The 26959-nt window shown below is 42.9% G+C and overlaps 1 protein-coding gene across 2 annotated transcripts in view; it reads right to left on the reverse strand.

Moving 5' to 3' along the window:
* MBOAT2 (membrane bound O-acyltransferase domain containing 2) overlaps positions 1–26959 on the reverse strand; it is a 122793-nt gene that overhangs the window by 50563 nt on the left and 45271 nt on the right. Inside the window, exons 2-3 of one of the 2 annotated variants that reach the window (XM_055327457.1) lie at positions 21565–21710; positions 16142–16219 (exon numbers count right to left, since the gene is read on the reverse strand). The exons of the other annotated variant lie outside the window; for it this stretch is intronic. Of the exons in view, the coding sequence (XP_055183432.1) occupies positions 16142–16219; positions 21565–21710 (224 nt within the window). The remainder of the gene's footprint in view (positions 1–16141; positions 16220–21564; positions 21711–26959) is intronic. 2 annotated transcript variants of the gene reach the window in all.

Genomic DNA, 26959 nt, shown 5'->3' on the forward strand with positions numbered 1-26959 from the left:
CTCAGATCATGATCCTGAGAACCTGGGATCGAGTCCCCCATCAGACTCCCTGCTTAGCCCGGAGTCTGCTTCTCCCTCTCCCCCTCCTCCCTCTCTCATGCTCTCTCAAATAAATAAATAAAATCTCAAAATCTCAAAAAAATAAAAATAAAAATAAAAAGAATGACCTCAACTGGAACACTGGCTTGGCCTCTTACTGGCTGTGACTTGAGAAAAGTTGCTTGCACAAAGCCTCAGCCTTCTCTTATTTTTAGCAATTTTCCCCCTGGAAGATTTCATCTAAGGCTCAAAAGCCTTTACCCGATGACCAGGCTCGTCTGCCGGGCACCCGGCACAGCCACCAGAGTCCGTTCAGCAGAGCCAGCACCTCGTGTGCACGCCCTACCCGCCCCCAACCCCCCAACAGCTCGGGCCTCCAGAGGCCCACTCCGCCTTCGCTTCGTGCCCCATAGCCAACCCTCCACCCAACCCTTCGTACTGCCTCTATCATCTCCGCCTACCCGTCCGCCGCTCTCCACGGCCCCCTCCTGGTCCCATGCTACCATCAGTCTGGCCTGGCTCCCTGGTCCCTGTGACCGACGCTCCCGCTCCACGCTCCCGGCAACCATCCCATCCACGCAGCACTGGGAGCCGGAGCCTGACAAAGTACGTCCCTGCCCAAGGTGCCCGGGGGTTCCCACCGTACTTACAGCTGCAACCGGCCCAGCCTGCCTCTCTGCCTTCATCTTCTAGCACCAGCGACCTTGCTCACCAGGCCCCCCAAAGACTGGGCCTCTTTCCGGTCTCTGACTACACCCGACACTCCGCAGGGCCGGGGGGCTCCCTCCTGTCCCAGGGCTCCCACTCTGGGTCTGTGATCTGCTGGCTCGTGGCATCAGCTCTCTCCAAAGACACCCAAGTTATTTCCTTCATCTCTCTCTGAAATAGCTCCTGTGTTGCTGACCCGCCTGCGGTCTGCCTCCCCCCCTTTACGGTACCTCCAGGACGGCAGGCGTGGCACCGGTCTTCATCTAGAACAGACTATGGCACAAAGCAGGTGCTCGGGTATCTGAGGACTTGTTGACTATAGCCTCAATTGGCTTCTCTTTGCATTGAGCTGTAAAAGTTCTTTACATATTCTGGATGAAGTCCTGAAGCACGTCTATGGTTTGCAAATATCCTCTCCCAGCTGCTTGCCTTGTTATTGTTTTAAAAGTGTCTTTTGAAGAGAAAAAGGTTTTCATTCTGAGGAAGTACAATCAGTCAATTTTTTGTGGGGGCCATTCTTTGAGTGTCACATATAAGAAGACTTTGCCTAACCCAAAGTCATAAAGAGCTCCTATATTTTCACATTTTATAGTTTAAGGTGTCACGTTTAGGTCTCTGACACATTCTGAGTAACTTTTTATGGATGGGGTGAGGGACGGTCTACATTCAGTTCTTCACATATTCGGCTGTCCCAGCACCATCTATTGAAAGATCCTTTCCCAACCTAATGACCAAGGCACTTTTGCTGAAAATCAACTGACCATACATAAAGGGTTTGTTTCTAGACTCTCGATTTTGTTTCAGTGATATAGGTGCCCATCCCTACACCATTATCACAGCACCTTTATCACTCTACCATAGTGTACAACCAACTTTGTTGTTCTTTTTTAAGAAATTATTTTGTTATTCAAGATCCTTTGTAATTTCGCATAAATTTTATGATTGGCCTGTCAATTTCTATTTAAAATGCTTTATGAAATTTTTGTGAGAGATTGCATTAAATTTATAGATCAGTTTGGGGAGTACTGCCATCTTAACAATATTAGCCTTCCAACCCAACCCATGAATATGAAATACCTCTCCACTTAATAATTTTTTAAAGTAAGCTCCACACCCAACGTGGGGCCTGAACTCACAACCCCAAGATCAAGAGTTGCACGCTTTCCAACAGAGCCAGACAGGCAGCCCCGTTTAATCCCTTTTAATTTCTCTCAGAGATGTTTTTAAGTGCAGTTGCAGATCTTTTGTTAGATTTATTCTGGAGTATTTGATTCCTTTTGATACTACTATGAATGGAATTAATTGCTTTTGTACTTTCATTTTCGGACTATCTGGAATATATAGAAATATAATTGATTTTGTCTACTCCTCTTGTATCCCTGCAGCTTTATTTCTGCAGTCTTTTGTAGCCACTCTAGCACTTGTTTGGTTACTGTTTGCAAGATACATCTTATCTATTCTTACTTTCAGGCTCTTTGTGTCTTCTAAAGAATGTGTCTTGCAGATAGCATATGATTAGGTGTTATTTTTTTTAATCCTGTCTGCCTTTTGAGTTACATTTACTGTAATTACTGATGTGGTTAGATTTATATCTGCCATTTTGTTATTTGTCTCAGGTCTTTTCTGTTCCTCCTTTACTGCCTCATTTTGTGTGTGTGTTTTTTTTTAAAGGTTTAGTAGCATACTGCTTTAATTCCTATGTTGATTTTTTTCACTATACATTTTTTAGTTATTTTCTCAGTGATCACTCTAGGGATCTCACAGTATGCATCTTAGCAGACTCTCTTTCAGATTAATGGTGACTTAACTCTGATAAAATACAGCAAGTCTGCTCCAGTGTAGCTCCATTTCCTCCCTTGTCCTCCATACGACTATTATTACATATGTGGCATCTATATATGCTATAATCCTAATAACACAGTGTTGTAATTATTGCTTCATGTAGCCCTTTAGATAAATTAGGAAAATGTATATGTATGGCATCTTTTATATTCACCACCCGTATTTACCATTTCTGGGGCTCTTCACTGCTTCCTGTGGATTCCAGTTACTGCCTCTCATATTACCTTTCAACTCAGACAACGTCCTTTAGAATTTCTTGTAAGACAGGTCTTTGTGTATTGGGAATGTCTTTATTTCACCTTCATTTTTGAAGGATAATCTTGCTGGCTATAGAACTCAGGGTTGAGAATTTTTCTTTCAGCATTGAGAGCATTGTCATTCTACTTCCTTTCAGCCTCCGATGTTTCCAGTAAGAACTGGACTGGTCCGCCTGCTGCTTTCCAGGTGTCCTCATTCTCAGTCTTTTAACAGTGTGATTACACGGTATCTTAGTGAAGATCTGTTTGTTTAGCCTACTTGGGGTTTTCTGAGCTTCTTGGGTATGCAGATTAATGTTTTTCATCAAGTTTGGGAAGCTGATGGACATTATTTCTTCAAATGCTTTTCCTCTTTTTTTTTTTAAGATTTTTATTTATCCAAGGTTTTCATCAAGTTTGGGAAGCTGATGGACATTATTTCTTCAAATGCTTTTCCTTTTTTTTTTTAAGATTTTTATTAAGAGAGAGAGAGAGAGAGGCAGAGACACAGGCAGAGGGAGAAGCAGGCTCCACACAGGGAGCCCAATGCAGGACTCGATCCCAGGACTCCAGGATCACGCCCTGGGCCAAAGGCAGGCACTAGACTACTGAGCCACCCAGGGATCCCCTGCTTTTCCTCTTTCCACTCTCCTTTGGGAACACCGACTATGCACATGTTGATATGTGTGATGTTGTCCGGTAGGACTCTGAAGCTCCTTGTTTTTCTTCACTATGTTTTACATCTTCTACGGATGGGCTAATATCTATTGATCCACCTCTAAGTTTACTGATCCTTTCTTTGGCCATCACAAATCACCAGGTAGCACATCTAGTACATTTTTTACTTCAGTTATTAACTTTTCAACTCTAGAACTTTCATTTGGTTCTTCTGAATAGTTTCTAATTCTTTTCGTGATAGTCCCTGCTTATTGACTCATGGTCATTGTATCTTTTATTTCTTTGAACATATTTATAATCGCTGCTTCGAAGTCTTTAGTAAATTCAACATCTATTTAGAGGCAGTTTCAGTGGACTGCCTTTTCCCCATTTGTCCTAATTTTTTGTTTAAAACTGGACATAGTAAACGATATAGTAACTTAATTTTTATTTATTTTTATTTCTTGGGCATTATTGTTGTGCTATTTTTGTTTTTTAGCTTGGACTTAATCCACTGAACCTTTCTCACTCATGGTATGTAGCACCTGATGTCTCTGCTCAGTTTTTAAATACTTGGGTTTTATTTTTTAGTCTCACTCTAGGGGCCATCCCGTGTCTGCAAAGCTCAGTGGTCAGCTAGGCTTAGTCAGAGCTTGTGTTCAAACACCTTCAGCCAGTAAGGCACTTCCCGTCTGCCTGTATATCTGCATGTGGCTTAGAGAACTCATTCACAGTCCAGCATTTGTCAGGTCTGTCCCAGCTTGTAGTTCCCCCTATCCCAGGCCCTCTCGGGCCTCCCCTGGGCATGGATGCAGCCTCCAGGCAGCCAGTGTTGCATGGAAATCTTCTCAAATCCCTTCACAGCTTCCTTATGTCCAGTATCTCCCCATTCAATGCATGTCCCACCTCTGCAGGAGAGCAGAGCTGGAGGCAGCCTCTGTTAGCCACTACATGTTTTCTGCCCTCCACTCCAAACCAGGTCAGCTGCCTTTGGTATGAAAGCTTCTGTTTCCATGGCCAGCCCTAGAGCAGCAGTTGCTCTGCCAAAGAGTAACGAGTCGAGATATTCCCAGGCAAGGCCACCACAGATTCCCACTATTCTTACACCAAGTTTAGCAGTTTCTTTTAATGAACAAGTGCTTCTCAAAACGTTGTTTGCTTCTGGTCAATTTCCAGAGCCTTAAAATGGTTTTAACAAGTTTTTCCAGTTTTATAGCTGTTTTGGTGGGGGAAGAAAATTTGTCAACCTCTTTTTTTTTCTCAATAGCTCAATATCCATCAGTTAGGATAGGTTTGGGAGGCTAGCATAGAAATGTTGTATGTGTGAGAGGTAAATTAAACTTCTAATATAGACCCAGAAATTAAGAAACTTACCTAAACCAACTAAAGTCTTGATGGCAAGAGGAGATTGCCAGACCTCTCTAGGAAGAGTGAACTATGTTTATCAATGGGAAATCATCTTTCTATTTACTACTCTAACAGAAGAATTTTAAAACACTAGAAAACAACCTGCTTTACCAGCAAAAGGCAGTCATGCCATCTTCACACAAGATTCAGAGGTCCCTCATCTTGTTCGCAGTCACTTTAGGATGCTGTTGTCCTCCTCTGTAGAGTAAAGGAACCATCTCTACAGATCCCCACTTTAAGGCTTCTCCCCGAGTACAGAATCCAGTGTTTGGTGACCAGAACATACTCTTGATTCCTTCCTAGAGACATGCAGGTAATCTTATGTTCCTTATGAAAAGCCCACTGTGGTTGGGAAGCCTGGGCTTGCTGGGAGATCTACCCTGCCTTGCTGACCAGGTGTTCTCTCAGCCGGAACAAAGAGACCTCACTGAGTTACAAATATAATAAAAGTCATGAGGGATTTCGTGTGTTCTTTCACAAAGCCTTATTCATGAAAAAAATGGAAAGGAGCTTAGCTGTATTCACTAGACCAGACACAATAGTGACACTGATATACGAGTCACTCAATTCTTTCCTGTTCTCACTTTGTTTACAGATGACTGAAACCAACCAAACCACCCAGCTACTGTTCAGCTTTAAAAAAAAAAAAAAAAATCCAACTTTTGCTCTCTCACCTGTTCAGTAACATAATGAAGTCACTTGACTGTTCTCAAAGCTGACTCAAATATCCAAATAAAAATTGGGTTTGGGCTGTTAGCATTAAGCAAGATTATTTTATCTTTCAACATAGACACTTCTATAGTTTACACTGAGATTTAAGATCTTTGGATTCTAGTTCAAAATATTATCTGATTAGTGGCCTCTCCTAGTAAGCCAATAAATATGCATAAACTTAAAAGCTTTTAATTGCATCAAGAACTATATCTGACAGTGTAATGAGAGATCTTGGGAGCAACTGAGAAAGACAATTATCCATAAAAAGCACATGCAGATTTCAGCCTGTTCTCACTGCTAATAAAACCAGGACTCTAAAAAAAAAAAAAAAAAAAAAAAAAAAAAAAAAGATGTTTGGAAAAGGCTTCACATCACCCCTATCAGTTCTCAATTTAAAGATCCTGGGCGTCTACCAGCCAGGAGATTAGGAACCTTTCACTCTGTCTCTCAGGGGCTGCATCTTAATACAGGGGGTCCTGGCCTCCCTCCTCACCCACACAAAAGACCACTCATCTTTCTTCTATTATACTTCAGGGTAAAAAATATGTATAGGAGGAACGTGGGGGGGAAAAGTGATTCATTAATTCTTCAAAGCTCTTTTTTAAAATAACAATTTGGTACTTCAGTTTTTTTCCCAAAGATTTTTATTCATTTGAGAGAGAGAGAGTAAGAGTGAGAGAGGGTGGGACACCTGGGTGGCTCAGTAGTTGGGCGTCTGCCTTTGGCCCAGAGCGTGATCCCTGGATCCGGGATCGAGTCCCACATCAGGCTCCTTGCAGGGAGCCTGCTTCTCCCTCAGCCTCTGTCTCTCATTGTGTCATTCATAAATAAATAAAAATCTTAAAAAAAAATTAAAAATAAATTTAAAAAGAGGGAGAGAAGGAGAGGGAGAGGGAGAAGTAGGCTCCCCCTGGAGCAGGGAGCTTGACGTGGAACTCGCTCCCAGGACCTTAAGATCAAGACCTGAGCCAAAGGCAGACGCTTCACTAGCTGAGCCACCATGCGCCCCTAATTCTTCAAAGCTCTTAAAAACAAAAGACTGTCAATTACAGTCTTGCATAATCCACATTTTATCTCATAATACCAAAGATCTAAGAAGTGGGAACAGGAAGACACCACCAGAGCTGAGCAAAAGCTGAGCTGGTCAGCTTCATACCAACTTCTCAGAAATTGGGACCCAGAAGGAGAGGAATGTACTTCAGTCTCAGCCCTCCGGTTGCAGCTGCGAGAAAATGGTCAGCTCGTGAGCAGAGGCCATCCAGCTGTGTTCAAATACACGTTCTAATCACTAGTGCTGTCGGGCGAGATTCGAGGACACAAAGTCAAACGCAGCTCAGCCCCTGTGCTCTCGGGTTCCAAGTCCCGTATGGGAAGTGAGCGCGATCCGGCCAGCACACACCTGGCACTGGCCCCGCACCACCCAAGCGGCTCTGCCTACTGTTTCTCCCTGAATCGGGCACTCACGTATTTTCCCATTTTAGCATCTTTGAAATCAAGAACGCTCTCCCAACTGACAGCAACTACTCCTCAGTAGTGGTAGAAAAAGAATAATGGCACGTCTTAGAATCTGTGGCACCCTACATTTAATGAAATACAGTATCCCTCATCTTCGCCACAGTCTTAGGAAGTAGAAATTATTACTCCTCTTGTACAAACGAGGAAACTGAGGAGAGAGAGAGGCTAAGCAACTCAGGGTGACCAAGCTGCTAAGCAGGTGCACAGGGTGGGGGGTGCTGCAGGGGAGCCTGCAGCCAGGATCCCAGCCAGCCGCCTTGTCCTTGTCCTGTACAAGTGAACAACGTGTACAGCACAGCGCCCCATGCGACATCTGGGGGCCTACAGGGGGAGGGCGACTAACCCAGCAGGGAGGAGCGGAGGGGAGGGCCTGGGCCCACGGTCACGCCCTGTGAGGCCGGCAGGACCGCACACTGGGGTGGGGGCTCCCTGCGGACACAGAGGCACCAGGCCTGGCCGAGCCGGGGTGAGGGCGGCAGTCGGGGGGGGCCCGCGCCGTCGGGGCAGAGCGCCAGGGCCAGGCCGGGGTTCAGGGGACCGGCGGGGCGGCGGAGGGCGGCAGCGGATGGGGCCTGCGGAGCAGGAGTGGCCCCGAGGCCTGGGGGGGACCCGGGGGAGGGCTCGCTACGCCGGCAGGCGCGGCTACAGGCCTCACAGGCATCTCCTCTCCGAAACACCCCGAGAGGAGACGGAGCACCCGGAGCCCCGGGACGGCCGGACGCGGGTGACCAGGAGGACCAGGCTCTGCTCCCGGGTGGGCCTCGGCCGCTCGGCGGGCGAGGCCAGAGCGCGGCGGGCGAGGAAGAAGGGAGCTGATGCGAGGGGCGCTCGGTCCCCCGGGTCGGCCGGCGTGGAAGGAGCGGCCGAGGGAAGGACACCTGCTCGGCGGGGCTCGCTCCCTCCTCCTCCTCCTAACACCTTACCCTGCATCCTGAAGGATTCTCCCCCAAGGATTAGCTTGATCTCCATCCCACAACTCGGAATCGTGAACTTCCACGGCCTGCTGAGTGTGAGAGGGTGGAGATGAGGTGCATGACTTGACGGTCACCGAGATTTGGGCTGGTCTTTGAATGGAATGGGACACGGAACTGAAAACCATCAGGGAAAATAGTTTGCGAGCAAACTAAAGACTCAAGTGAACTAAGGAATCGCGAGTGCCCAGTAGCCCCACGTGGTCTCTCTCACGCACGGGCCTGCCTGTCCACCCATGACTGGACCTTTGCCCGGCGGCGTCTGGGACGATGCGGACGTTGTGAGAAAGGCTGAGAGAAACAGAGAGCGAGGTCAGAAGACCCCGCCCGGGAGGACCGGGGACGGTGGAGTGGACACGGCGTTCCCTCCAGCGTGTGTCTGGGCTCCGGATGCCCGTGTCTCGTGGTTCCACAGTCCACCAGGCGGGCGGCCCGGCGTGTGTGGATCCGGGGGGCAAGGGGCAGGCAAGCACAGAGGCAGGAGGCTGTGCTCTCCGCGGCTTCCAGAACTTACAGATTTCAGCAGCAGAGCGGCACCAGACGAGTGGACAGCAAGAGCGCAAGTGTAAGGGACACGGGCGAGGAGCTCGGACGGCTCCGAGGACCGAGGCTGGGTGAGAGCTCCGCGAGCCCTGAGAGGCCTGAAGGGATCGGCCGCTGCTCTCCGATCTTTTGGGCTCAGGATCCTTTACCCACTTAAAAATTACTGAGGAAACCAAAGAAGCATAACCCACATCAACAAGAGCCACCAATCTTCACCACAGAATAAAACTGAGAATTTAAAAAATACTGAATTCAAAAATGACGATAAACCAACGTCAGGCCAATATAGGCAACACTTTTAGGGAAAATATATTTTCTTTTTTTTAAAAAAATGTATTTTTTCTAAATATATTTTCCAGAAAGATTAATAATAAGAATGGCAGTGTTTTACACCTGTGTGAGCGTCCTTAACGTCTGAAGTCACAAATGCTCTACTGCAACGTCCCACAGCGCGGAGCCTCCGGAGGAAGCCCCACCGCCTACCCCTGAGAGAATGAAAATGAAAAAGGCAAAAAACGTTCAAATGTCATTAAGAAGATAGTTTTGACCTTCCTATACCCTAGGACGATCTCAGAGACTCCCAGGGGTCTCTGGACCACAGTCCACAAACTACTGGTCTAGACAGAGGAGGACAGACAGTGGTGACTCAGAGATGAAGAAGAGCAGCCAAATAAACCCCAAGATGGAAAAAGCATTAGGGGGAGGGGAGAGAACGGCTGCCTCACGCCAGCAGACATACAAATTAAATCAGATGTCAAATTCCGTTGGCACTCTTTTTGTTTCATTGTTTGGTGGAGGTGGAGGGGTGCGATAGATCAGAACCATGATGTCATTCCTCTAAATTCTGGTATGACCTCCCTTTATTCCCAAGAGCTGACAATCACTGCCATAGAAATCATATTGCTAATTAAAGGTATGTTCTGTTAGGTACTGGGGGGTAAGAAAAATGATTTACTTCCAGAAGCCATCAAATTAAGCACAGGGAAATTAAGAAACTAACCCCACAGGGGTGCCTGGGGGGCACGAGGTCAGTTCTGACTCTTGGTTTGGGCTCAGGTTGTGAGAGCAAGCCCTGCGTTGGGCTGCGTGCTCAGCATGGAGTCCGCTTGAGAGTCTCTCTCCCTCTCCCTCTGCCCCTCCCACTCATGCATGTGCATGTGTATTCTCTCTCTCTCTCTCTCTCTCTCTCTCTCTCTCTCTCTCTCTCTCCTTTCTGTCTAATAAATAAATCTCAAAAAAACCCCAAGAATTAGAATTAGAAGCTTTAGTTTCCCAATACAGTGTTCAAACTAAGATTAAATTACATGACTTGCAGACACACCAATTAACAATGAAGGAAAAGAACCCTGAAATAAAAGGATGGGACACTGATCGTTTCCCACAGAAAATCCACACATTGATACAGTGGGGGAGGAGCAGAGTTCAGCGGCCAGGCGCATGGGTTTCAAACTCTGAGCCTGCTTCCGACCAGCTGTATAGACCTGGGGCAGGTGTGTGGCTCTGAGTCTCTGTTCTCTCAACCATGAAGCTGAGAGAACGGTCTTCTAGCCAGGGTGGTCCTGAGAACCGTATGGGAATTCACTTCAGCATTTAATGTGTATCTGACATAGAATCTGGATTTAATAAATGTTAGCTATGAATAGTAATTTAGCTATTACCAGTAATTTTTTAATGATTAATGTTCTGTTGTCCTTCAGGGATTTTACCCCATTCACTTTACTTTTATCCTTCTCTTTCATTGGATTTTATTTTCTTTCTTTTTTTAAAAAAAGATTTTATTTATTTATTCATGAGAGACACACAGAGAGGCAGAGACACAGGCAGAGGGAGAAGCAGGCTCCCTGTGAGAACCCCAATGCAGGACCCGATCCCAGGACCCTGGGAATCATACCCTGAGCTGAAGGCAGATGCTCAACCACTGAACCACCCAGGTGCCCCCTGGATTTTATTTGCAATCCTTTAAGTCTGTTTTCTAAACAGTTTAATGCTCTCATGTTTAAGAAAAAAGGTTCTGCATAGTAATCTAAGTGATAGCTCTCTAATCACTGGAGTTTTATCCCCCCCCCCCCCCCACTGGAGTTTTAAAAGGAAACTGTTCCAACAACCTGAGTTCCATACAAGATTTTCCAAAACTCTGAAAGGCAAATAGCGCGAAGACCAGCCTGATACTGTCTTCTTCCCAAGACAAGTCATGCTAAGGGCACGTCCTTTGTAATACCCACAAGGTTAATTTTGGGTCAGAAAAAGATATGTAATGCCATCTCTTTCTTCATTAAGTTTAAGCAAAAGCTCAGTTTCTCAGTTTTCACAGTGAAAAACAGACACTGGGCTCACTTGCTGTCATACACTTTCACCAAAATGCCTGGCCATTTTCTGGGTCAACAGATAGGTCCTCTATTACCCTCCATCTTTCCATAACTGTTGTAAATGTGAATTATTTAATAAGCTAGCAACAAATAGGAGGAGGTCAGTACTTTTTTTCCTTACATAAATTAATTTATCTGAAAATATTTTTAAATTCTATTTTTTGTCAATTGACATTAAAACAGCATTTTAGAATCTGTATTTATTATGCATTTTGATAAACATTGACCTAAGGTAGAGCACTTATAAAAGTCCAAACAAGTTTAAAGAATGGGAGAGGTTTTAGAGATTAAAATCACTGTTATCTGGATACTTATTTAAAGCTTAGAGCCTTTTAAAAAGACCCCAACATTTCATTCTACTGGAGGAAGACTAAGAAAAAGCCAGTCATGACACAACGTCTCAACCATGCTTGTTATGCTTCCAAAAAACAACTAGAATTCGTATGCTGTCTGGTAAACAGTGAAAATCTTTTGTTTCTCCAACTAAAAACAACAACAGAAATCTTGAAAGGAATGTTGGTAAATAACCTAACAACACACACCAATTTCATGGACTTCCAGGCCTGACAGTTACTGGCTTTGTGACTGTGTTCCAGTGAACTGACCTCTGGTACCTCAGTTTCCTGGTCTGTATATAAGGAACACCTCCTCAGCAGGCCTGGGTAGACAGTTAATTGGGATATTTGTAAAAAGCCCTCCACAGAGTGACTGGGACCTAGAAGTCACTCCATCATTCAAATGCCAAAGTCCAATTGCTCCCTCGTAGGTCATACTGTTTCTTACACTGTGAAGACAAAACTCACACATGTGCACGTAGTTGCATAGCGGTACACCATCAGTTAGCAGGCCCTAATCTTCCAAAACCATTTTCCCACTTCTTACTCAAGAGTTAAAAAGAAAAAAAAAGTCACAAAAGCTTTTATTCTCACAAAACTTCGACAAGGATCACATATTTTATGTAAGTGGCATGTGTTATGACATATAACTGAATGATTTTGCTCGTCATCCTAACAGATGGTTATGCGAGTTTTTAATTTTTCTTTCAACATTCTGGCAAGGATGAAGATCTTAATGTAAAAGTAAAATTAGTTTCCAGCAGTACCTAAAACCACAAGATGCATCCTTACACTTTTCCAATGGAAAGTACTCTTATTTTTAATTATCACAACTATCCAGTTATTTTTAAATAATGTATGACTCGTTATCGTCAAAAGGAATCTACTGCTTAATTGGATAGTATCTCCAAAACCCTCTTTTGTCTTTTAGGTGATTAATCTGGGGTATTAGCTATCACTCCAACACTTTTAGACAGACCTACCGCAGTAGAACCTCACTAAACAAGTAATCTGTGCAAATTTCTCTTTATTCTAACACATTCAGATGAGCAGCATCGCCCAGAGTAAGGCCTTTATTTACCAAGAGATGTGTGTTCGTCTTATTAGCATCGCTGCATTAATATAATCCCTCTACTTTGTATAAAAACCTCTGCTTAATCCTAAGGAAAAAAAGCTTCCCTCATTTGCTCAAGGATAATTGAACCCTCCTCCTTACCAGAAAGATCCAGTATACAATTAGAAATAAAACTTAGAAATCAAGTATCTCCAAAAGAGATACTATAACTGACTGAATAGTATAAAGGAAACTGAATCACACCCTTTCCTGAGTGTAGGATTTTATGCAATGATGCTGTGTCCTCAAGAATTTTCATAAATCAAAATAAAAAAAGAATTTTCATAAATCCAATGGAACCTGGACATCTTGTTACCTATCACTATGTAACAGGTTTTCCTCCTTCTTAGAATTGAGAATATTTAAAAACCTTAGATCCTAAGCACAATATGCCACATGGTCACTGCGTCTTTTCGGATAAAGATATCTGCATCTTTGTTCTAAGAAAGAATGACAACCGCATACAAACCTCTGCCTTTGTTGGGGACCCTGGTAGTTCTCATTACTTTTTCTCCAACAATTTACAGTATTTTTTTTTAATGACACATTCTCATAATCATAATGCTTAGGGCTTAGAAGTAATCTAATGCAGAGGCAAAAAGCTTGGGCCCTGGGTAAAGGCAGACACACTAGTTCCAATCCCAAATCCATTGCTTCCTAAGCTTTGTTTCCCTGTGGAACGGGTCGACTGCACTCACCTCCAAAGGAGGTGCCAATGCGTGTGCTTTGCGCAGTGAATACAGAATCATCACTGAAGCACTAACTGTTATAAAAATAAGATAACATAAAAAATGGATTTTAGAATTACGGTTTTCCAACCAAAATTCGACTTTTGGCAGAGCAATACCAAAAGGGTCTGCACCTTTATCCCAAAGCACTGCAAGGCTTTCAAACATGGTCCACAGAGAGCATAAAGGAAAAAAAAAAAATCTAAGAGTCCAGTTTCCTTCCTGCTACATTTTATTCCCTCTCATGGGAGCATGAGATTGTCCTCACTCAAGTTAATATTTTCCCCACAGAGTTCCCACTGAGCCACTACCCGCTGCTAATTAACTTCATGAGGACAAATTTTCAAGTGACTTGAGGCTTCTGCCTGCCAGATGGCATCTCCAAGATCATCGCTCCTTCCTCGTAGAGTTCAGGCAGTTCCTAATGCCATTTTTATCCAAGGATCCATATGGTAGGAGTCTCGTTAGAGCCCGCAGATAGTATGTGAATACGAACCTGTGCTACTAGCTCCTGGGGTCGTCCAGGACAGAGATCAGGGCCAGGTCAGCTACACCTGCATTCTCTCTTGCCCCAGCACCCCCCCCCAACCCCCAGAGCTTCCACTCTACTGGGAAGAAGGAAGAGGAAGTGAACAGGAAACATGAACAGAGCTGCAAGTCAACCCATCAAGCATGCCATTCAAAGCCGATGGCAGGAATGAATATAATGTTTGGAAATACCATAACCAAAAACATGACAAAAAATACTCAAAAGCAAGAGGCAAAAAAACAAACAAACAAAAAAAAAAACAAAAAAAAAAGCAAGAGGCAGAGAATAATCAGAACAGAAGAGATAACCTCACCTACTGAGAGCTTCTATCATCTGGATGCTCAACCATGAGATTAAAAAATAAGTTAAAGATCCCTGCCAAGGAATTCACATCCTGGAAAGAAAAGATGAATTACAGTGCATAGAGGCGAGGGTGCCTACAATGAGCTCTGACATGACATCAGGAGGGGAAAAAAACCCCCAGCAAAATATGTGTAACTAAGAATGACCTCAGAAAGCATCTCATCCAGAATGTGAACACCTCTTCTTCTAGCTGAACCCTGTGTGCAAACAGGAGTATCCCTGGACGCCAGGAGTATGAAGCTAACTTGGTTTAATCCAAGTTAGACCCAAAAAGTTTAAGTGACTAAGCTTAAGGTCCCAAAGCTAATGAGAATTTAGCAGAGTCTGAATCCAAACCCATATATACAGACTCCCAACCTGTACTTATCCAGTCAACCACCAAGGCCACCCAGTAGAAGGCAGAGTCTGTGTTCGATCTTTATCCATGACCTAGCCTGCTGTTCAATTTCATCATCAATAAAGGAGGCATGTGGGGTAAGTATGTGTCAAGATTTCTCAGTTATTAAAAATATGCTTTAGCTTAATTCCTACATAACACCAAATACCTGTATTCTGTTCCCAAATGGGTTCTTCTAGTGGACAGACAGTAAATGGCTGATACATGGACGCCTGGGTTTTCCTACTTTCCCAGCTAGTCATCCCGTCCTTTATGCTTCCCCAGCCCTGAGTATATTCTTTTTTTTTCTAACCCTCATCACCATGTGGACAGTAGTTCAAGTAATAAGCATCTCGCTGAGACAGAAGATGTCCCAGTACCCGTCATGGCATCCCAGCATCAGCTAAGAAATACCTCCAACCCAACAGTACATTTGAGAGGACCACATGTCCGTTACCCTTAGATTTCTGGAAACACTGTGGCACACAAGAAATGTTTGTTCAAATTGCTGGGGAGGCAAGGCAATACACTACTTTCCTACTTCTTCTACAATATAACCTTCCACAGCTTGGCAACCCATTACCTACACCTCTTACATTTTTTCTTTACATCACCTGTTTTGCTGAAAATTACTTGCCAACTTGTAAAGAAAACACTTGAGCTTAACTTCTCTAGGTTAACGGGCTTTTCTACTCCTTCTGCTTGACCATCCCACATTTCTGCTGTTTGTATTTAAATAATGGCAGTTCCTTTGTGCTGTGTTCCAGAAGTCTGAGAATTTTTAGAACCCAAAACAAGTTTTCCCATAGAAAAGTCAGAAAACAAAACACTGACATGAAGGATGCTTAGGTTCCCACGCCCGTCCACAAAGGCTTATTTTGCACATCAGAACAGCACAGAGCCAAGCCACACTGTGCTGCCTTCTCCAGGGACAATGTCTTCCTAATTCCAGGAGTAAGCCCAAAATACATTTCTACTCCCCCTCCTCTTCTACAGCCTACACCCATTCTCTCATTCCCATCCTTTCTGCCCCACCCCCATTCCACTCTCTCTGGGGACCGAGATTGAGGTCAAGCCCAGCACAGGTGTCCAGGTTTAATAATTAGGTCTGGGACTTTGCTGCAGGTAGAGGAGGAGACGTGCTACTGTAATGGCAGCCCCGAGATGGAACTCAGGGATGCTCAAGGAGGCAGAGGCTGTGGCCCAGAAGCAAGAGCTTTAGGAGACTACCAGGAAAGAGCTTCATGTCAAACAGAAGTCATAGTATCATTCATTTGTTCACTCATTCATTCATTCATTCATTCATTCAACAGATGCTTAATGAGAACTCCTAGACAGTGCATTATATTCAGAAAACACAACAAAAAAACTCAATATGGCTGCTGTTTTGCCTCCCAAGGGACATTTGAATATATCTGGAAATGTTCACAGTTGTCATAACTTGGGGATGGGGGCTGCTACCAGCACCTAGTGGGTGGAGGCCAAGGTGCATAGGACAGCCCTCACATCTAAGAATTATCTGGCCTAAGATGTCAACAGTGCTGAGGCTGGGAAAGGCTGCTTTAAGTAATTTATGACAGCTTTTCCTGAGAAAATTATCACAACTCAGAATAGTTTTTAATGTAATAGAACTGCATTTTGATCTAATACTATTATAGTGAAATACATATGGATACGTGAATAAAGAGGAACACTTACTTGTGCATGTTCTCCACTCCTATTACGATCATGATACAGTAGGAAATTCCACTTTGTACAAGAAAATGTAAGGCATACCTACAAAAAGTAAGAGCGCTGTTAGAAGGGGGCACCCATTCACAAACATTAGGTTGAAACCACTGAGGCTACAAAGTGCTTATGTATCACACAGAACATACCCAGGTAAAAAGTAAGGAATCTAACTTCTGCAGCCCAAAATTCTGTGAACATCTTAGAGGGACTCCTCTATCGCAAGTCCCAGAAGAGCTGGAAACATAAAATGAAACCCCATCAAGGCACACTCGGTGCCCTGGCATTCCACATCTCCTAGCTACGTGAAAGCATTGTGGGGTTATGTGGCTCAAGGATTACAGCTTTTTCCATAACTCAAGGCACAATGATGAAAAGGAGCAATAAATCTGGATTTCAGAATAATCCTGACAGAACATTAGTTATTTGTTTTCCCAAGTACCTAAAACAGTTTCTCACAAAGCAACAAAAAGGACCAAATATTAGTATCTACTAAAAACCAGTTACACCCAAATCTACTCTGAAAACATGATGGCTCAAATTAAATGATCTTCTAACCCATCATCTCCAGTCATCCATCTATAAAAGATTCTGGCTGAGGTGACACAGAATGTCCCAACGTGGAAACCCACCATTTAGTGAGAGAACTAACTGACCCCTTCCTTTCACAAAATTCAGGCAAACATGACTAAGACCCCTGGTTTCAAACTCAAGCCAAACTATCCCTGAGATGATGCATACATGGGCACACAGGCATGAACTCACTATTTTCTTTCCCTTTGGTGGCATGAATAATTTATGAAAAAATTTTCAAACCATTGTACACCGATTAAAATATAAATAAGGATCTTAACCTGTGATGAAAATTGCTTTTTAACCTAATCATTAAAGAATAATGGGCATCTCCAGTGTGGAAATAGTTAAACTTTTGAATAAATCTTCCCATAGAAATATTATAAATCAGAAGCAGGCTCCAAGGGAGGACTGCAGAAGGAACCTATTTATCCCCCTGAACAGAGTATGTCTGTCTGTCTGTCCCCCCTCTAACACACAGAACGCATGGGAACACAATGCTGGCCTGTGATACCACCGTAACTAGCAAGTCATGAGAAAGCAGGTGAACATATATGCGTACAAACTGGAACAGAAGGAAGCTTTAAAAACATGATTAAAACACTTACTTTTCTAATTAATTATCCACCTCCCATCTGTGGCCAGCATTAACAATTCACTAAGATTTAATGTGGAAATGCTGAAGAGGATTGCCACATACTTTTAAGGGCTTTATTAATTGGGAGTTGAAATCTTTAAAGATACTGGTCTTAAGAAAATTTATTTGAGGACCTTTGGGAAATTTTTTTTTCCTTTTGCATGAGGAAATTTCCTTGGAACATGGGGGACATACAATTTTACAAGCTAAGAGTTTTATTTCTCAAATGAAACCACGGTTCCTTCTATTGCTTGAAAATGCCCACTCCCCTGGCATCACTGTTCAGATGACATGCTTGGCCATCTTCTAGGGTGCGTCATCACGCTTGGCCAGCCTTCTGTTGTTGTACCAGGCTTCGTTACTGTGACAGCACAAGTCTGTCCATATGAAGCACATGGGCGTGTGTCTCTGTGTCATCGACCTCCACAACAAGCCTCAAGTTGCTTTTCCACTCATTTATGGCACTGGTGACTTTCTTCATAATCCCCCACATGCAGCCACTCCACTTGCTCTCAGTAAAAGGAGCATAATAAATACAGAGGAGCCACTTAGTATTTTTCAGGCTTAAGAGATCATGTGTACAAGGTGCTGACTTGGGTAACTGGCACACAGTAAGCACTCAACTATTAAGTATTTTTAGTGAAGGAGAAATTCAAGATAGGAGGTATCTTAGAAGTCTATAATCCAATCCTCATCATTTTACAGTGGAGGAAACTAAGTACTAAAAGTCACGTACTTCGTTAGTACCCTGACATTAAAACTCAACTAGTTTCTCTCTGGGCAACTCACCCACTGGCTGACTCCTCAAGGGGCGGGCGGGACTCACACACTGAACATCACACATCACGCATCACGCATCACGCATCACACATCACACCTCTCAAGCAGCTCGAGGACTTTGAGAACAAAGCGATCCTTTATCTCGAAACTTCAATTTGTTTTTAGATAACGCGTCTTATTTTGAATTTCAAATCACACTAAATACAGGTAATAAATAAAAAATGTTTAGTAAAAAAGAATACAAGTTTTAAAAAGGTTGAGAAACACCTCTCCGATTATTCAACTGATCTGTGCAGAACGTGTGTGCTGTCTGGCAGGCATTGTCCTGCATAGTAGGAATAAAGAGTCAACACGACAAGGTCTCTGTCCTCAGAGAACATCCAGTCTAGAGGTGAAGACACACAAACAACAGACTACATTTTAATACCGTGTGACAGGGGCACTTGGGGGGCTCAATTGGTTAAGTATCTGCCTTCGGTTCAGGTCATGATCCTGGGGTCCTGGGATCCAGCCCTGCATCAGGTTCTCTGCATAGCAAGGAGTCTGCTTCTCCCTCTCCCTCTGCCTTTCCCATCCCCCCCTCCCAACTCATGCCCTCTCTCAAATAAATAAATAAAATCTTTAAAAAAAATACTATGTGACAAACAGTAAAAGAGTAATTGGATAAACATAAAATTTTCAACCTGGGCAGCCAACTGGACAATGGTAGTAACAGATAATGACAACAATGGTCTTGCCCCTGGGTGACCTTCCAGGTTCACCGTGAGCTGGCCGTGGTGCTACGCTCCTCTCTGTGGTATTAAACCTTTCAGATCTCACCATGATCACGGATTCCCTTTCACACACAATGAAGGTAAAGCCAAAAGGGTTTGAATGCCATGTCCAGAGTAACAGAGCGACCTGACCAAGGTGCCCAGAGCAGAATACGGGTCTGACTTCAGAGTTCCCGCTCTACTGCACTAGCCTTCACAGTAATCAAAGACAGTTAAATAAATAATTAAAAGTATATGGAAAATCTCAATCAAAACAAACTTGCAGATGATAGTTCTAAAAAAAAAAAAAAAAGCTGAGACCAAATAGAAGTAGGTATAATGATCAATTCTATTTAGAGTACTACTAACATATGTCTTCCGAAAGAGAAGTTATCAAAATCAATAGCAGATATGACTGCCTTTGAGCCTAAAAAATCAAAGTGCTACACTGCAAATTGAAAGGATACTCTACTTCCTCTACTCATTCCAATTAGCAAAAAGTTACTGAGACCTGGTACAGAGAAGTAAAAAAAAACGTATCTTCCCAAAGGAAGAAATATAAAACATTTCTTCTTCAAGAAAAACAAAACACCAAAAAAAAAAAAAAAAAACCCAGAGAACTCTATTTTTAAAAATAGAGTTATCATATGATTTGAAATACTAAGGATTATATAAGGTCAGGTTCCTCGTGGTTCTGTGTATACAGTACCTGAGGAGGCTTCACAGCAAGAAAACATCTCCTCAGGACAAACCCCTAAAGGAAGAGAGCATGCTCATCTTCATACTGCTCCAAGTTGCATGACCACAAAGGAGACTACTTACATTTCAATTCTCTACACTGTTTACAGTGTTCTGTTTACCCTGACCATGGTGTGAATGGTGTCCCTGGAGCTGGCCATTCTGAACTAAAGCCTTCCCCAACCCCTCTGTAAAATGTGTCCCCCAGGGACCCCTGGGTGGCTCATTCAGTTAAGTGTCCAACTCTTGATTTCAGCTCAGGTCATGATCTCGGGGTCCTGGGATCAAGCCCCACGTTGGGCTCCATGCTCAGCAAGGAGTCCACTTGAAGATTTTCTTTCCCTCTGCTCCTTCCCCTCCTCACATGTGCGCATGCTCAGGCACTCTCTCTCAAATAAGTAAATCAATCCTTAAAAAATACATTAAAAAAAAAAAACAAAAAATGTGTCCCGTAAGTACTGGAGCATGTATGGGTGAAATATGTAGACTGGGATATAATTTTAATTAATCCAGAAAAATAAGTTAGGGAACAAATAAAAATGGTGGAATTTTAAAAACTGTTGAAGCTAGGTAATGGATATATAAGGGTTTATTTTTCTCTGTATGTCTGCATTTGAAAAATTTCATTATAAAAGTACACACACACACACACACACACACACACTCTAACCCCATGGCATGACTGATGAGAAATTCAAATAGAACCATCCAAGAAAACTACAAAAACTTTGAAGCTACAAATCTGATGTCATCGAGGAAGCAGAAAAGACCGTGCGTGGGAATGAAGAGACCATCTCTAAATCTCAGGACTACACCCTTACCTACAACTGGCAGTGCCTTTCAGAGGACTGGCCACATGGCGATATGGTAGAGGCTGAATAAATTATCCCTGAGTGATTTTCATTTGTTTCTAGGAAACATTTGCAATTGCCAGAGGCAAACATTAGATTAAGAAATACCAGTATATTCCAACCCTCGCCAGAATAAAAAAAAAAAAAAAAAAAAAAACCATCCTAAGCGCAAACACAGAGGCCTTCTCAAAGTCCCGCGGATTCCACACCCCACGGCGAAAACTACTAAAGCGCAGATCAAGTGAGCGCTTTCTCCCCTCTCGGGGAATTTTCATCTCAAACAAGAGTCTACAGAAGAGCAGACCTACAAAGCCTTATCTGTGAGCGTGTTACCGATACAGCAAAGGAGCAAGCAGCCTAAGCTCTGACTTAAAAAGGAAAATTCAGAAGAGATCACAAAGAAGCCCTTCCACTCAGTCTCTGCTGCTTCGCCAAGACTGGGCGCTCTTCTGATTTTCCTCTGTTGCGACTAGTCACCTGGAACAAACAGAAGTGGGGTGTTTCTGTGTTTAAGGCTCTCAGGGAAGCCCTGGCAAGTAAGGAGGGAGCAGCCTGAAGGTAACACACACACGCACCTGAAGGGTCAAGGGTCATACTTGAAAACTTTCCATCATAAATGATTCTTCCCCACCAGAACCAACCAACCAATCCCTTTTACACACAGCAGAAATTTAAAACTGGTAATAGAGTTCTACTACTGGGCTTCACCGGACTCTTAAAAGCCGCTTGCACAGAAAGAAAAATACTCTTTTAAGCGGTTTATTTGTCTTAGCTTCAAAGATGTGCAAAATGGGTGAAAAAGAACTACTCGCGACAGAAGAAAATGTTTGTATGTCTCTTCTTCATGTGTCCTGTTTCAGACATTATAAATAGTAAACTGCCCTCCGAGCCCAAACTGCAGAGACTGAGTTTATTCTCCACACTTTTTTTTTTCTATTAAAAATAAAAATAGAAAACTTTGCATGTAAGTATAAGAACAAAACCCCATCTAATGTATCCTTGTGCACACTGAATCACAAAGACGTCCAAAGTCTTCATTTAAATATCAAAATAATTACTTACCATCCAAAGCAAAAAAGTGCAAGATAAAGGCCCAAAAGGGTAGCAACGACATGTCTTATAAAAGAGCTAGTTTTGCTTGAATGTAGATAAGTTCGAAACCAAATGGCTGCTAGCAAGGCAAAGAGTTGGCACACTACAAAGTTGACCTGTAAAGAAAAATTGAAATTTCAAATTAGCAATACAGACTTGAATTTTTCATTTGACGTCACATTTAAATTCTCAGGACAAACAAGCCACGGCTATATAAAATGAAGATCTTCTGAGTTTATAAGAGAAACCAACACAAAACCAAAACTTAGGGCCTTCGCGGGGATGACAGCTCCAAGTTCTAGGAGATGGGCTGGTGCATGCTGGGAGCACCCAGCGTAGGAAGGTCTAGAGGGCCACCTGGGACAATCTGAAGGACATGAGGGTGCAGACACAGAAACTCAGGGTACCCTGTGGCTTAAGGGAAAGAGAAACTGGTCTTAATGACACAGACAACCCTATAACTGGTAGAAAAGAATGGCTGGGTTTCTCCAAAAATCCCCTGGGTCAAGATCTGGTCACGATCCCTGAGGGTCTTCCATTTGGGAACCCCATTTCACAGCCACTCCTGGCAGAGGGTGTCAACATGGGAGCTGGTCTAGAACCACCAGAGGAAGAGCAGGGACCAGCTGCCTCTGCTCTGGATGATCTCAAGCACTGGTTCAGGAAGCAAATGGATGTATGACAACAGAGGAAGGAGCCTTCAGGAAGCAGCAAGGAAAAACATGTACCCTCAAGTGCACCAGTATCAGCTTTTAATTTTCTTCATAACTCGCAGTGATGCTGGTCTTAACTGCGGGAATGAGGTTCAGGCTGGCAACAGTCTAATACTTCTGCCCTGGCAAAATGGGGCATAAAAGGCTAAGAGTAAGAAGCTATTTATGGGATTTAAAGACTCAAGCAGAATCTCCATTTCTTTCTCATGAAATATATTCTCGGAGATGATTAAGGAAAATGTCTTAAAAATCCAAATAAAAGAAAAAAATCCATTTGACATTAGGAACTTGTAAAAAAAAAAAACACAAAACAACAACAAAATCACTGTTTCAGGGGCCTCAATTATGAACGAATCACACTATCTACATGTAGATGCTGCCATAGTTCCATAGAGATATCTCTGCCTAAAGACACAGACAACTATGTGCTTTTTCTTGCATTACAAGGAGAAACACAGTTGAACATTGTTGTACTTTGTCTAAGAGACCATTGTTCTTTGAAACAGACTCACTAAAAGCAAATTGTCATTCCAACAGGTTCTAAGCACTTTTTCCCTACTAAAAGGTCCTAACAATACTTTCTTAAGCAAAAAGGAAATACATCGGGAAAATGTATATTTTCTATATATATATACTACTCACATCTGCAAAGCTTCTTACAGTTTAAAAACTTCCTTTCAAATATCCTTGAATTCACCAAAAATTTATAAAGCATCTACTATGGGCAGGGCATAGGAAACTGAAGAATATGCAAGTCCCATGCTAGCCCTGGGTAACTCTAGAATCTAATGAAAAAAGCAAATAGGTACACAAGGAACCTCAACTCAATTATTAAAACATCTTTTTAGAGGTTATATGAGAAAGTGTTTTTAAAAACAGGGCACCAGGGCACCTGGGTGGCTCAGTGGGTTAAGCATCTACCTTCAGCTCAGGTCATGACCCTGGGGTGCTGGGATTGTGCCCCACATCAGGCTCCCTGCTCAGTGGGGAGCCTGCTTCTCCCTCTGCATCTTCCCTGGCTCATGTTCTCTCTCTCTCTCTCTCTCTCTCTCTCTCTCTCTCTCAAATAAATAAATATTTTAAAACAAAACAACAACAACAAAAACAGGGCACCAAAGGAAAGAGTATAAAGGAATGAATGTCACAAGGCAGCTGACATGAGTTCCTAATCATAGCAGATACTCACAACCATCTGAGGAGTTTCTCCCTGTCTCCCTCCCTCCTCCTCTCTCTCCTCCCTTTCTCTTTTCATTAGTGTCCAACATAAGACAAAGTGTGATAATTATTATAGAAGCATTCTAGGGCCACTGATATATAGAGTGTTCTACCTTTGTAAAACACCCATTTCAACACTGTCATCTTGCAGATAAAGAAAATGAAATCAGGTCTCACTCCAGACTCTGAATCAATTTCTTTAAGGGTAAACCCAAAAGTTGATATAAAAAACAAAAAAGAAAAAAACAACCACAGGTCTTGATAATACTCAAGGTGTGAGAACAAATAGTGTTGCAAAATTAGGAAAAGGGTGTTTTAAATAAATGACAAAAAAAGAAAGAAAGAAAGAAAGAAAGCCCACCACCACCACCAAACAAACAAACAAAAATAATGTGAAAGAACCACTGAGAAATGAAAATGCAAATGAGCACAATGGGGAATCCCAGGAGGGGGTTAGGATGAGGGGGTGGGCTTGGAAAGTGAGGGCTTTGCATGTCAGGTCAGGCTGAGGTGTTGACAGTTGAGGTGTTGACAGTTGAGCCCGTAAGTACTGAAAAACCACCAGAAGTTTTTAAAATAAAAAAGTGATGGTGATGTGGTCCACCCTCTGCTTCTGCAAAGGCAGGAGCAGAACAGACAAGAGGCTGCTATATCAGCCCCCCTGAGAAAGGAGCCTGCAGTTGCAGGGGCACAAAGAGGGAATCAATTCAAACGATGCTCAGGCCGGTAGACTGTCAGGTATGATCACGAGATGAGGGGATGAGGGAATGTGAAGGGCAACAAGTCATTAATAAATGGTAGCATGGTAAGAAAGGACAAGGTGGGGGAAACGTCCAGAGCAGAAAGCCACATTTTATAGATAAGGAAAGTAAGTCTTAATGCTTAGGTGACCTAAAATAATACAGCTTAAGAATAATTCATAAATTATCCACTAACAGCCAGAATAACTGCAGGAGATACAAAGATGCATGAGATGTGGTCCTATCCCAAAAGAACCAAAAGAGTGAGTCATAGACACAGAACCAGAGTACAGTTTAAGCGCTAAGGCTCAGACCCAGGAAGTCAGAGGAGGAGCACACCATCCCCTGGACCTAGGGAAGCATCCCCAAGGCATAGCCAGTGTTTGAGCCTTGTGTCTAGGCCTGGGAGGATAAGGAATTGGTCAGACAAAGCCATGAACTCCAGGAACAGGAGCAGCAAAACTCGCATTCAGAAAAGAAGCTATAGGTCATCCAGACACAGAAGTCCACACTGCTACCTTACATAGGAAAAACTAGAACAAATACATACCCTAACATTCAAATAACAGTTTAGAAAGGTCTTAAAGTCAAAATTTTGCCAAACTGAAACCCATATCTTGGTCATTCTTTCTTGGGTAGGGTAGGGCTGGGGAGGCCAATGATTACTGGAGAGGGACAGAGAGCAAGAAAGAAGGACCGTGCCTACAATGTCTGGAGATCCATCACGTGCTGGACACCTGACATTGCTTATCTCGTTTACTCCCCAGGACAAGGTGCCATATCTCCATTTTACTCAACCAATTCCAGGTCACTTATAGTAACAGGTGGTGCCCCAGACTCAAATCCAAGTCCGACCAGTTCTAGGCTGTTCAATGGCTTCCTCTCTACTTCCAGAGAATGTCTGAAGGTCAAACTTGATTCCTATAAGCAAGACTTTTAGGAACAATGCTATCTGCAAAATACTGTCATCCTATTTAACAAAACATCAAACTGGCCACTTCCTGTTGCTAATAAACACAATATAAAAGATCTTATGTGGAGTTCACGTGCATTTGTTTTGCCTTGTTACGGGTCAACCCTTTCTACAAGCTTTCTTTTAGATGGAAAGAAATTTTGACTAAGAAACTTAATGATCTTTTTGCAAAACTGTTCTGTTGAAAATATATACATATGACATGATGTGCCTTCAAAGAACCTGCCGCCAGTAATTTGGGAGTTGAGGGGGACAGGTGGGAGGGTAGGCATAGAGGAAGGGAGAAAGAAGACTGGGAAACCTTAAGCTAATTTAAGACTTACTGGTAAAATACTTCATTTTATACAAAAGAAGCCTTTTTTTGAAAAGTTGCACAAAAAAGTCCTTATAAAAGCAACAGTTGTAGACATATCAGAGGATGCTCTTTAAGGAGCATTTTTACATGAGCTGGTAAGAGAAGTATTTTCTTCAACACCAAATGATGTGGCTTGATCTCACAATTAAGTTAGTTGTCTCAGGACTCAGGTTAAAAGCCAACTACTCAATAATTTATGACACTTCAAAGTAATAGCAACAAGATTAACTATTTTTAAGGACATTCAAAGAAATGCTGAATATCCAAAAATAAACTTGTAAGCGCATTTAGGGAGAAAAGGGCCCAAGAGAATGACATAGGAGGCTCAGAATTCACCTCTGCCCAAGGACACACCACAACTCAGAATCCACAGCTACGGAGAGATTTAAGCATGGGAAGTGTTGGATGGTAACTAACTTCTTGATCATTTCACAATATGCCATATACCAAGTCATTATGTTGTACACCTTACACTTATATCTCAATAAAACTGGGAGGAAAAGTATTGAGGTAGTTTAAAAGCTATTTCAAAGATATAGACATTATGAAAGAAAAGACTAGTAGATCTTACCATATAAAGATTTTTAAATTATGTACGGCAAAACGCAAAAAAAAAAAAAATGTCAAAGGAAAAGTGGGAAAATATTTGCAAAACATATGAGTAAAAAATGAGTCATTTACTTAACATACAAAGAACTTTTACATATCCACAAGAAAACTGAACTATTGAATAGAAAATTAAGCAAAAAGCATGAACACTTACAAATGTCAGTATCTAATAAAGATCTGAAAAATCCTTTCTCTCAGTTCCAAGTAAAGCCCTGCAGATTCGCTGTCAGGGAGGCACGAAGCCTGGGCTGAGGGGCAGGGAGGCTGGTGCTCTTCACTGCTGGCATCGTGGAACTTGGTGAGGCTCTCCAGAGGAAGTTTGACAACGATCATCAAAACTTAAGCTGTACTACTTTTGACTCCGAAATTCAACGTCCACAGCACGATCCCAGATCAAGTGGCACAAACACACCATGGGTTGTTTATACAAGAGGGTCCACTGTAGCACTAATGTTTACAACAGACATGAACAGTGCCCGTCACCAGGACGCTATTAAATAGATGGTGCATCTCCCATCAGTAGAAAGAAAGCTCTACAATTAATGTAACTAGGGTAAAGGACTCCTCTTCGGGAAAAACTGAAGTCACACTCCATTTCCTAAGCTCTGTGCTGACACCTGCCTGCATTTTTACTGTGGCCCAGGTGTGAGGATGCACCTCTCAGGTCTCCACCTGACCAATGGTTGCTTGCTAAGCCCTTGACACCTGTCACCAGGGCCCACCAAGGCCCCATTTCCAGGGGCCTCCCAGTCAGTGGGTG

The sequence above is a fragment of the Nyctereutes procyonoides genome, unplaced genomic scaffold (assembly GCF_905146905.1).
Source record: "Nyctereutes procyonoides isolate TBG_1078 unplaced genomic scaffold, NYPRO_anot_genome, whole genome shotgun sequence".
NCBI classification, from domain to species: Eukaryota; Metazoa; Chordata; class Mammalia; order Carnivora; family Canidae; genus Nyctereutes; species Nyctereutes procyonoides.